The sequence below is a fragment of the Gossypium raimondii genome, chromosome 10, assembly GCF_025698545.1.
Source record: "Gossypium raimondii isolate GPD5lz chromosome 10, ASM2569854v1, whole genome shotgun sequence".
In the NCBI taxonomy this organism is placed as follows: Eukaryota; Viridiplantae; Streptophyta; class Magnoliopsida; order Malvales; family Malvaceae; genus Gossypium; species Gossypium raimondii.
In genome coordinates, this window is record NC_068574.1 from 44,927,446 (window position 1) to 44,939,342 (window position 11,897).

An 11,897-nucleotide genomic window follows, 5' to 3' on the forward strand; every position below is an offset into this window, starting at 1 on the left:
AATCTTATTTAGTTATAGATTAAAGTTTAATGGCTTAATTGAATGTACAAAAAGTAGGAAGGTTTATCTAAATAAAGTGACAAAGTTTAAGGATTTATTTTGTATAGCAAATGTGAAAAGGTGAGGAGTCAAAAATATAATTAGTGGGTGTCCACAAAGTGATTGACATGAATGGGGGCGGTCACGTCAAAGTCAAGTGGCATAATCGCAAATAAATCCAAACCCCAGTGGCTTTCCCTTAGCACCAATCGCTTATAAAGTTATAATCCTTAAACATGCCCTTATTTCCAGTTCCCTTCATCAACAGAAAACCCAAAAAACCCGAAGCTCGAAAATGGGAAGCTCTAGATTCTCGTTCAGTTTCCTCGCGATTTGCGCAATCCTGGCCATCCACGTGGCGGCTTCCGCTTCGTCTCCCATGCTCGATTTTGGCGGCGACCATTTCCTCCCGATTAAATCGGAGTGCGGTGGATCCATCGCGGAATGCCTGATGCTCAGCGGGGAAGATTCCTCGGAGTTCGACGGCGAGTTCGCCATGGACTCCGAGATCAACAGGCGCATTTTAGCGACGAGGCGTTACATTAGCTACGGTGCGCTGAGGAGAAACACGGTGCCATGTTCGCGACGCGGTGCGTCGTATTATAACTGCCGGCCGGGAGCTCAAGCAAATCCTTACTCACGCGGGTGCAGTAGAATTACACGCTGTCGGCGTTAGATTTATTTATTTATTTATTTTTATGCCCTTTTATTATAAAAATAAAATAAACTTGTTGCTCCTCTAGTCTAATTTTGAAAATGTAATATTTTCTTCTATTTCTTCCTATACTCGATTCATAAATTATTGTGTGTATTGCAGATGGATTGTTGTTTTTAATTTCTTCTTCTTCTTTCAAATTTTATGAAATATACGCATATAAGATAATTGAGTGGAATAAAGATAATTGAATGAATTCTATAGGGATTGTGTTTGTGTTGCTAATAAAATAATTTATTTGATTTTTGGGTTTATCAGATTTTGAGGTTGTGCCATTGTGGTACAAGTTGTTTGGTGAGACAAAGCATAACTTGATTTGTACAGTTTATATTTTATATTTATTTTTGGCCATTCCCCCCCCCCCCCTGAAGATTTCAGCTATATTATTGAGGAAATGTCGGCTACCTTTTCTTTTCAAGGCTATGAAGTATGATTTTTTTTTTTATTTATATACATATTTTTTAAGTTCACTTATAGTTGAAAGTTGTAAAAAAGAAGTCTGTATAAAAAAGATTGACCCAGCAATTGCGGCAAGTGAGGAGGGCGGTTCATGTGCGAAGTGCAAATTCAAAGCAACCCATTTACATAGAATCTAATTCTTTTTCCAAAGTGATAGGCCAAAACAAAGCAAAGAGAAATGCAATCCAACTGTATTTGGCATCTTACACCTGTATTTTGCTACACATTAAATTCACATTACACAAACTTAACACCTATGTCCAATACATTCAAACATAATTATTGGCATTAATTTTGAAACAATTAATGAACTAAATATATATATACCCACATCCGACACTAATTTTGAGCCCCGGGGTCCAGATAACATAGCACCTCAAATGTCTTGTCACATAATAGTATAAGAAAAGGAAGCCAAAACAGAAAGCTATCCACAAAGTTTAACATCAAGAATTAGGACCACTTATGCACGACTTCATTTCTTAATGCTTAGATATTATGAACAAAATCAAATACAACATGAATCAAATTATTTAGTGACTAGCATGACCTAAAAGATAATGAGATTCCTCAAGCATAAACTTCCCTACCAAACTAGTATTTTCTATATATAAATCAATTCCTCTTCAGGTGTTTGTTACTTAAACAGCTAATCACAATCATATTATATATATTGTAAAGAAGTCTAATCATGAACTTAAACTACTAGTGTGAAGAATGATTAGAGAGGGTTAACCATATATAATAGATAATTGAAATTAGAAGAGGCGGTCACAAATATAAGTTATCTGTGTCTGTTTGTTACTGGTTTTCCATGAAAGAAAAGCTAGGGAACAAAAGGAATACAGAGTCTATTAATACCATGCTGTAAACGCCAAATTCACACTGTTATGGTTCTTTGGGCGAATTGGAATCGTCCTTCGGCAAGGACGGAACCGAAAGAGAAGGAGGCTTATCTGCATCCATCTCTGCTTTGAGATCATTGATGGCTTGTTCTAGCTCATCTATCCTGCAGCCCCTCTCATCAAGTGCGTTTAAGTCAAGGAAATCAAGAACATGCTTATAAGTTTTATTTTCTTTGGAACATGAATATACATCGAATTAAGGTTAAACTGCTTCACTTTAGCTTTAGTAGCACCTAAAGAACAAGGTTGAGTGAAATGAAAGGAAATTTGGCAACTCACCCATGGCTACTTTCCCCATTGAAATAAAAAACCAAAGTAAAAACAGACTAAAACCTCGGTGTAAGCAAGTAAAAAAGCTTTCACATTTTGCTTATTGCAAAAGTGAAATTCTTAAAAACCTCCACCAAACAACCACAAGATCAACAAAACAGAACTTCCCTGATGCTTTATAGAAACTAATCATGCAACTCATCCCCTCGTTTAGAAACAACTAGATAATATGAAAAGGATATTCTTCTTAATGATGGAGTCAGACATTGTTTGGAACCTTTGTTGCTGTTATATGTAATGGAAGGGTGGTATTAGCTAAATCTGTTTAAAATTTATTGTTCTGAAATTCCTTATAGAATACCAAAACAGTTCAAAATAAGAACCCACGATCTGTTGAAGTAGAGTCTGGACCTGCATAACAATGTAATTAAAATCAGTAAAATCAGGATCAAAATTGGCTAAATCATAGAACCATAACGTCGCAATATCTATATAACTAAACATAAGAAAATCCCCATGCTTTTCCGCTATCTCGGAATATCATACAATGGTCCAAAGCAAACAAATCAATTTGAGTGCAAAACTCAGAATACACCCTAAAAAAGAATAATATTTGTCTGCTCTAAACAACCATGAAGAGAAGGAAATACTCTTAAGTTTATTTGCGATACATATAAGTGCCGGGGAACTTGAAAAGTAACTTACAAAAGCTGCCATTGTTTCATTCTCCAGTTTCTTATCTACAGAATCATCCCCATTCTGCAGAATATAAGATAAAATAAAAACTATACAACACAGAATGCTATCAAAGGCATCAATGTCTGCTACCATATAAAATGACAGTTGATGAAGGAAGAAAATTTTTTCTTTGAAGAACGTAAAATTCAAGCCTAAAATCAGTGAAATCAACCTATCTTACTCAGACTCAGGTGTGAGCATAGAATATGGTTATGCGTCTGACATGAATGTATTTGAAGAGTCCTTGAAGGGTCGTAAACCCATGGCTATGTCAGACACAAGAGACAGACATGAGAATTTCAATAAAAATAAAAAAAGTTGGAGCCTCCTAAGTATCAACTCAATTAGACCCAACAAGCCCAATCATACTAGTTTAACTTCAAATTAAATGTCACTGCAACATAAAACAACTAAACAATAACTATATTGAACAATTTGGTTTACATAAACAGATTATTGCATTCTAATAACATCAACAAGCCGCAGCTAAGAAACATATTGTGTAAATTGGTCAGTTTCCACTGTTTTAAATTTTGAAACTATTACTCAAATTTACTTTGAAAGCATTTCTCAGCATTCAGAGATCACCAATCACGGCTCTATCTCACATTTCTTCTTTTAGAAAACAGATTATGACATTTCTCACTCCACTAACAAACCGAATACAAAAAACGTATCGTCAAAGGACGCAAAACTGATCAATTTCCATATAGGTAAACATTTTAATCTAATATTTACATTAATTTCTTAAGCATTTCTAAGTAACCAAACAAACTTCAGCACTTTCAAAATTATAATCAAAGTAAAAGGAAAGAAAATCGGAATATTGCTACCTTGTACAACAGAACAGATCAGATTCAATAACGGAAAATTTAAAGCCTAATCTAACAATTCTCGATAAATGATTAGGAAATTAATGAAAAAAATATTACATCTTAAATAAAATTAAAGAAAATAATTTAATTATGGAAAATGAAATATACCATTTTCGTATATTTCAATGACCAAGAAACTTTTCGACGGCTGGCAGAGGCGATGAAGAGAAATGGCTAGCTGTTTGCCTGAGAGACAGAGTCTGTGAGGGAGGGGAGAAAGAACGAGAAGTGAAGCGTGAAGACGATGAAATTAGTGGCGCGGATTACAACAATGAGAACTGACGGTCCAAGGGCATTTTTGTAAAACGGAAAAATGCTTTTTTTGGACAAACTAAACCCAAGGTTACTAATCTATTAGGAAGTTTACACTTTGATCAATTAATTTAAAAAAGTTACAAATTAATCACTGGCCCATTAACTTGGTAACAAGATGTAGGACTAGTAAATTACAATCTAATTACTCAACTATTAGTAAGTTTATTGTAATGACCTAATTTTAATCAATGTTGAAAATACAATTTTGGTATCAATTTAGTAAACCAAATTAGTGAAATTGAATGGAAGAATTTACATATTTAATTTGAAAATATATTAATGGACAACCGAGTAGTTGAATCGACAAAGCGGTTAATTATGGTACAATGACTAATTTATAAAAGTGTAATTGCTATTAAATTTTAATTTATAAAATGCATGGGGCTTGATTAACAATTAACCAGGGGACCAAATGGTTATTTAACCATTAATAATTCATGAGTCAGTGGATGAGAATAATTCACTCCATCCATTTCGCTAAGTATATTAAATAATGATTATGGCTATTTATTTAGTTAATTAAATAAGGTTAGTCTACTAATTAAGTTTAATTAGTTCCTTAATGTAAGTATAAATAATAAGTGAGTATTCCTTTATCCTTATGTGTCGTCCATGCTACAAGAAAGAATTCAATTTTAGGTTTTTCTTCCTTAACATTCTATCATCAAATTGAACAAGTGAGGTTTTCTCTTCATGATTTTTGTAAATTCTTGGTCATCTAAGCTTAGTGTAGCATGCTCATGTGCTAGATTTTCAAATTGTTAAATGTTTATCAAGTTACAGTTAAAAAGTTTTGGTGAACTTAAGCTTGATTTTAAAAAGATTTTGAAGTATGAGTTTTGAGCATGTTAGGATTAAATTAAAAGTAATGAAAAGTTAGATTTTATTATAAATCCAACTAAGCTATATGGATTTTTTATGACATTAGGGGACTAAAATTGAATAAATTGAATTTTTTTAAGAAATTATGCTATAGATTAAAAGCACAAGGTCCCTAATGAAAAAAAAATATGAATTCGGTACTAAGTATTGAGAAATACGAGCATTTCAAATATTATGGCTGATAGGGACTAAAATGAATAATGTACAACTTATGTTAAATTGTTGTGTTTTTTATGTGATTAGGTGGAAACTAATCTGTTACTATAATCAAATTATCGTACGTAGCTAAAAATAATGTCGGAACGTCACGAGATAAAGGAAAGGTGAAGGCCGTAAACGAGTAACCTATCCCGGTTTATGCTTTTGTGTCTTTGAATTCAATATGTATATGGTTCATTAAATATAACTTAATTAAGGTAACAACAATACTTGTCTGATGACTTGGTAAGTATTCATGTTATGGTTAAATTGAATATATGTGATGTTTTGTTTAAATGGTATGTGAAAACATAATTTTGAAATAAAAATGATAATGAACATGTAAGTGTCATGAATACATTATGCAATGAATGAGTGATATGTGAACATGTATATGGAATGAATGTGGTAAATGATTTATGAATGATGAGAATCGCCATATTAGTCGTACATGAAATGTGAAAGCATGATAATGTTAAGTAATGATATGTAATGATATGCAAATGGTTTTATTCATATGAACTTGCTGTGAAAAGGCTTATAATATGTGAATCGTGTACGTTGTGAAACATTGAATAGTTTATTAATGCTCTCGAATAGAGTCGGGTATAGTTGGCATGCCATGGGATTAATGCACGGAGTTTACTTCAGTTTATGTTGATGAAGCGAGAAGTGCACATTATACTTCAAACATACCAATGAGGTGCTAGGCACATTTACATATATTTTTTCAATTTATACCAATGAGGCGTGGAGAACAATATACTTCAGATGTATCGATGATGCACTAAGTGTCATTTATATTGGTGTGATGGTTGGATGATTTGTGTATCCGTCTTGAGTATGTGTCTGGTTAATAGGGATTATGAAACATATAAGTTGGTTAATGCCATTGAATATTAAATGATAGATGTTATTGTGAAAATTGTAAATGAATGTTACAGGATTGAAAGATAGTATGTGAGAGACCATGCAATACGATCATTACGAGCCTTGAAGGTCGATACAAATATAAAAAGAATCAATGGATTCGAGTATGAAATGAGAAAATGAAATGGCTCACATGATATGTTTCAATTCATATGTGAATGAGATGGCATTATAGTTGAATTTAAATGTTGATATGTGTCATGAAAATAAGCATGAAAGCATGATACTAAAAACATGAGACAAGAAATGTAAATCTAGTTTAATCTATTATCGAATCTCATATATATTGAATATGTTAACTTGTTATATATGTGTTCTATTATTTTCAAATCATGTTAGCACCACTGTGCTCTATTGCTCAGCATATGGTTTTTTTTATTTTCGTACACAGGTAATGTTAGATCTTGAGGACACGAGAAGTATGATGTCATCTAGGACTCAATTCTCGACTCAACAAAGATTGTACAACTTTTGATATGTTTTGTAGCAAAGCGACATGTATTTAATGTCATAATTAGTCTTTGAACTTATTTTGATGTTTTGGGTACTTATCATGTTAAGGGTTTGTATATTTAATGTGATCATACATGTATAGTGTTGTGAATATGTGTTATAATTAGGGATATGTTGTTATGCATGCCTAATTTACCATGTTTATGTTATGTTTGAGACATTGCTTGTTTGTCGATAAAGTAAACTTGATGCATGATGTTAATAAGGTTGTGAATATGTTTGTAAAAATGTGATTTAAGGTGTTAAATATGTTTGAAATGGTGTTTAGAATTTGTTAAATGAGTTTTATAATGTTTGGATATGATTTGGTATTGCTTTGGATCAAACAAGATGAGTTTTAGGGTCATTTTTAGGTTCTAGCAAACTTCTATCAGTATAAATGGACAAATATATCGATACAAATAAGTCAGCATCCAAAAATGAACAGTAACAAGGACTTCTACCGATACAAGTATGTCAAAACAGGATCCCTCCACAGTTTTGACTTGTTTTGAACCCAGGAGACCTGAACTTGGTCCCAATAATCCCTAAACACCTAGATTTCGATTAAAAATGTTTTAAAAGTGTTTAATTTGACTCAAACTTAATTTAACCAATATGGATGTTTTGTAAATTATGCTAAAAGAAAGACATTGGGTTGATGTTGAATAGGAACTACTTCTATTTGTTTTAATTAATATCCTTGAACTTGTTTTAATGAAATTATAGTGTTTGAATGCTTGAACTTGTCTATATTTGAAATGAATAGTTTGTATAATATGACAAATATTTGATGTTTGAGTTAAATTTAAAAGAAAAGTCAATCTTAATTGCTTTGGTAACAAAAGTTGTGCTTCTCATTTGGACTTGATGATTGGGTCGGGTATAGGTGCTACATTTACTATTTGGTTACTCAATTTTAAAAAGTTACAAGTTTTTCATTGAACTATTAGTAACTTTACAAGTTTAAACTTTGGTTACTTAATCTTTGCACCATTACTCTCTAACGTGATAATTCAAAAAATATCAACAAGTCAAGCCCCAAACCCTAGTAAAGTCGTTTTTAACCTCATGCCTCACATTTAACCCAATCAACTCAACAACCCTTCATTCTTAACCCATTCATCATTCCCCATTCAACTAAAACCATAACCCAATATAATCCAAAATCAAGCTATTCACATGCACTTACCTCATATTAGTAACCAAATATTATCACAACCAAAATCAAAGCAAACAAAAATACAAAGAAAAAGGGAAGAATGTCTCTTCTTTCAGTAATCCCTAAACAAGACTTATAGAAGCAAAGGGACAGAATAATATTAGGAAAAAAACAATCAAAATATGAAAAAAAAGGGACTCAAACGTACAATATTCAATCAAGAGTTAGTTAGAGAGTTCTAAGCGATGGCGACTCAATGCAAAAGGTCGGGGAGAAAGTCTCATTGAGAAAAGGAACATATTGGAGTTAGGAGACCATCTAAAGATGATGGATAGAGATCAAAGAGCTTTAGGTTTAAATCAACAAAGTTTCAAATGGAAATTAAACCATAAAATTGAAAAATAAGGGAAAAAAAGGTCTCGTTCAATGTGTTTATTGCCCAAGAAATAGGCTAGACGATAAAGAGATTATGGAAATACAAATATGAAGGAGATCCTTAAAACACTAAAACTTTCGAAAAGTTCAATGACCAACTTGTAACTTTTTGAAAATTGAGTAACCGGAGTGTAAACTTATTAATAGTTGAGTGACCTTGTGTGTAGTTTATCTTATGATGAATAGTGAGTTACTAGCCATGTCAGACATCCGTTAACAACTTAACGACCCAATGAATTAAATGATAACTTTTGAATAGTGTAGTGACTAATTTGTAACTTCTTAAAGTTGAGTGACAAAAGTGTAAGTTTACTAATAGTTGAGTGACCTTGGGTGTAATTTACTTTTTTTCTCTTTAGGCTTAATTATAACTTAAAATGTATTAAAAATAAATTAAATGATAATTTTGGGTCAATTTTGCTATTAGTCTCTATATTATGCTAAGTTATAAATTTAGTCCATATACATTTGGCCATTTTAGTTCACATACTTTTTGAATTTTAAAATTCTAATCACGTCTCAAATGATATTTTTCAAGCTATTTTAAAATCTTATGTAGCAAACATATTATTACACATACAATGCTATGTTAACTTGTTATTTTCACACAATACTTACAAAATGTCGCATCATTTTAGTTAATAAATTTAATTGCTACAATTTGAGTCAAAATTGAAATTCAAAATTCAAAAAGTACAAGAATTAAAATTGATTAAATTGAAGACTAAATTCATAACTTATGGTGTGCTATGAGACTAATATCATAATTTGACATAACAAATTTAACTATTATAATTTATATCATGAATAAAATTTCAAAATTTTAAAAATAAAAAACTAAAATTAACCAAAATTAAAATCACACCACTTAAACAATTTGACATTTTTCAGTTGAGAAAGTTATAAACAATTAAAATAATTCATCGATCAAATTGTAACTTTTTTAGTTAAGCGACCAAAACATAAATTTATTCATAGTTTATTGACTAATGGTGTAATTTACCCTTTATTTTACTTCAGACAAATTAGTTCGAGAAAGAATAGGGCAAAACGTAAATGGTTAAATTGACTTAAAAAGGAAAGAAATTAATTTTCATCAAAAGAAAAAAGAAAGAAATTAATCAAAATCATAAATTCATTAATGGAAACCCAAGATTTACTCCCCAAAAAACACCAAGTTTCAACCCATATATCTTTCCTCCATAGCTCTGCAAATTACAACATTGAATTATCTATTACAATGGCCTCTGAAATCCTCCAAATCAAACGTCAAGTTAAGTATGATATGTATCAAACCAGTGGAGCCACTCGAGTCAGGGTCACATCTGAAGACAAAAAGGCTCAAACCATGAAAGCCCTTCGGTCACTCACCATAGCCATTGCCATTCCGCTCTCTCTCACCCTTTTCATCATCTTCAAGTTTGGTTCACCCAAACGGCATCGAACCATAATGGCCAAACCCATTTGGTTCCCTCCTTTATGGCTCATAAACCTGGCATCCATCGGGTCAAGTTTCAGCATGAGCCTCGCCGCTTGGTTTGTTTGGGTCAACCGTGGGTTCCACATGAATTCCGATGCTTTGCCTCTTTATATCTCTCAAATTTCACTTAGCATTGTTTGGCATCCTCTCCAACTCATCAACGATTCGGTTTGGTTCGGATTCTTGGTTTGTTTATTACATTTTGGGACTATTTTTGCTTGCTACCTTAGTTTTAGAAAATTTAACCATTTTGCAACAGATCTTGTTAAACCTTGTTTGGTTTGGTCCGCATTTCTTACAATTATTACTTGTAAACTTTTAATAATTTAATTTAGGTTTCGACGAGTCCTCGAGACTTTAATCTTCTTTGTAACAAAAATTATTTTACATATTTTTATAGCTTTTCATATAATTTATATTGTTAACTATATTAAAGGTTATAAATATGTGTAAAATAAGCATTGAACATATAATAATTATATATAACACGACACGTTGAAATTTGTTTAATACTTTTTTAGGGAAAATATGTTTAATGGTAAACTTTTTGCCATGTGAATATGTGTCAACTTCCCACACATCGTTAACCCAATATTAGCTATCGCATGAGGAGAAGCTCAGCTAGACCAACAACACAAATAGAGGAGCAACACCCTTTCCGTATCAAGCCCATACGCTAAATGGGAACACTCTTCAAATATGAACACACTTTTGATATGATAATGAGTCTGTTTAGGCATAATTACTTCATACTAATTGGAGACGTAATAGAATGAATCCCAAGATATACATCCTTCATGCCCATGAATATTCTTTGTGCATTTAGTGGGACAAATGTTTATCCTGCCATGTCATACTAATTGTCCCACTAATGGACAAGAGGACCTCTCCTATAAAGACCTGACCAAAGATGGAGAAAGGATTGGCTTCTTGACATCTTAAAGTTACTCTAAGAAAGACCCTTTTCTACTTTCAATCAACTTGTCCTTTTGTTCTTGTCTGGCTTTCTGCCTCTTTACATGAATCGGTCTCCATTGCACTGTCACTATCTCCTCCCCTATTGAACTTTGTATCAACAGTTGGTGCAATGAGGTGGACCAAAAAATGTCTTAGATCTAGAAAGATACAACTCTCAACTCCTCTAACCCTCTTACTCTGGTAATCTTACCTACTCCTTTCAGGGGAATGGCAAGGACCCAACCAATACTAAGCTTCTTTTAAACCAAAACCTCCCTCTAAGCACTTAGGCGATGAACAACCCAACTGTTACCTGTCTTGAGCCCTTTACATAAATCATGGCCTCCCTTAACATTCCCTTATCCACTCCTTTGCTTGACCCTACTACTGCCACAAACATGCCACCAACTACCCCAAACACTCAAATCTCGCTTAGAACTCATGTTCCAAACTCCATAGACCAAATCTTGCGCCAAATTTTTTCCAGCCTGGCAATCCTCCAATCCTAGTCAATTGTGGTCGTTGTGCCTCCAAATCAGAATTTTCAATAATAATAATGATCTAGTCCTCAAATACAAGTCAATGAGATGCAAGATAAAATGCATCTCATGCAAGATCAACTTTTGGCTCAACCACACCAATTTTTAGAGCAGCAGGAGCGTTAGTGCCTATTAGATTTGCAAAATGCCCATAATAAAAAAATTGATTGCGGAGCCCCACGCAACCAAATATGCTGCCAAAAAGAACAACCTGTTAGACCCCATCCACCCAAAAGATTCCACTCAGTCAACTTCCCATAGAAATTGAAAGGATGGTAATGTTGATGATATTATGGAAGATGCTCGACATGACAATCACCAATACTGGAGAGCCTTAACAAAACATTCTCCATAAATGAGGAAATAGGGGCTCTTAGGTTGGAAATATTGCAAACGGCTAAGGTTACAAAGCTTGATAAAGCTTCATGGAGTTATGCCAATGAACCTCTAGCCTTGTCAGTTTTGGCTCGTAACCTTTCAACCACCTTTAAGTTCCCCAAGTTGTC

General features: G+C 32.9%; 2 protein-coding genes across 7 annotated transcripts; one reads left to right on the forward strand and one right to left on the reverse strand.

Moving 5' to 3' along the window:
• Window positions 1–269: 269 nt before the first annotated feature.
• Window positions 270–874, forward strand: LOC105776808 (protein RALF-like 33). The gene has a single exon (XM_012599721.2). The coding sequence runs from the start codon at window positions 335–337 to the stop codon at window positions 713–715; it is 381 nt and encodes a 126-aa protein (XP_012455175.1). The 5' UTR covers window positions 270–334; the 3' UTR covers window positions 716–874.
• A 1,060-nt stretch (window positions 875–1,934) lies between these two features.
• Window positions 1,935–4,257, reverse strand: LOC105776809 (heat shock factor-binding protein). 6 transcript variants are annotated; one of them, XM_012599723.2, is made up of 5 exons: window positions 4,110–4,257; window positions 3,094–3,147; window positions 2,776–2,799; window positions 2,631–2,673; window positions 1,935–2,241 (listed from the first exon to the last, which is right to left on the reverse strand). In XM_012599723.2, exons 1-5 carry the CDS (start codon window positions 4,110–4,112, stop codon window positions 2,102–2,104), a joined length of 264 nt encoding a protein of 87 aa, XP_012455177.1. In that variant the 5' UTR covers window positions 4,113–4,257; the 3' UTR covers window positions 1,935–2,101. The 6 variants fall into 6 exon arrangements, 3 of the variants coding, with proteins under 3 accessions (XP_012455177.1, XP_052478921.1, XP_012455176.1); XM_052622961.1 differs by having other exon boundaries at window positions 3,094–3,392; XM_012599722.2 differs by lacking the exon at window positions 4,110–4,257 and having other exon boundaries at window positions 3,094–4,103.
• Window positions 4,258–11,897: the final 7,640 nt, after the last annotated feature.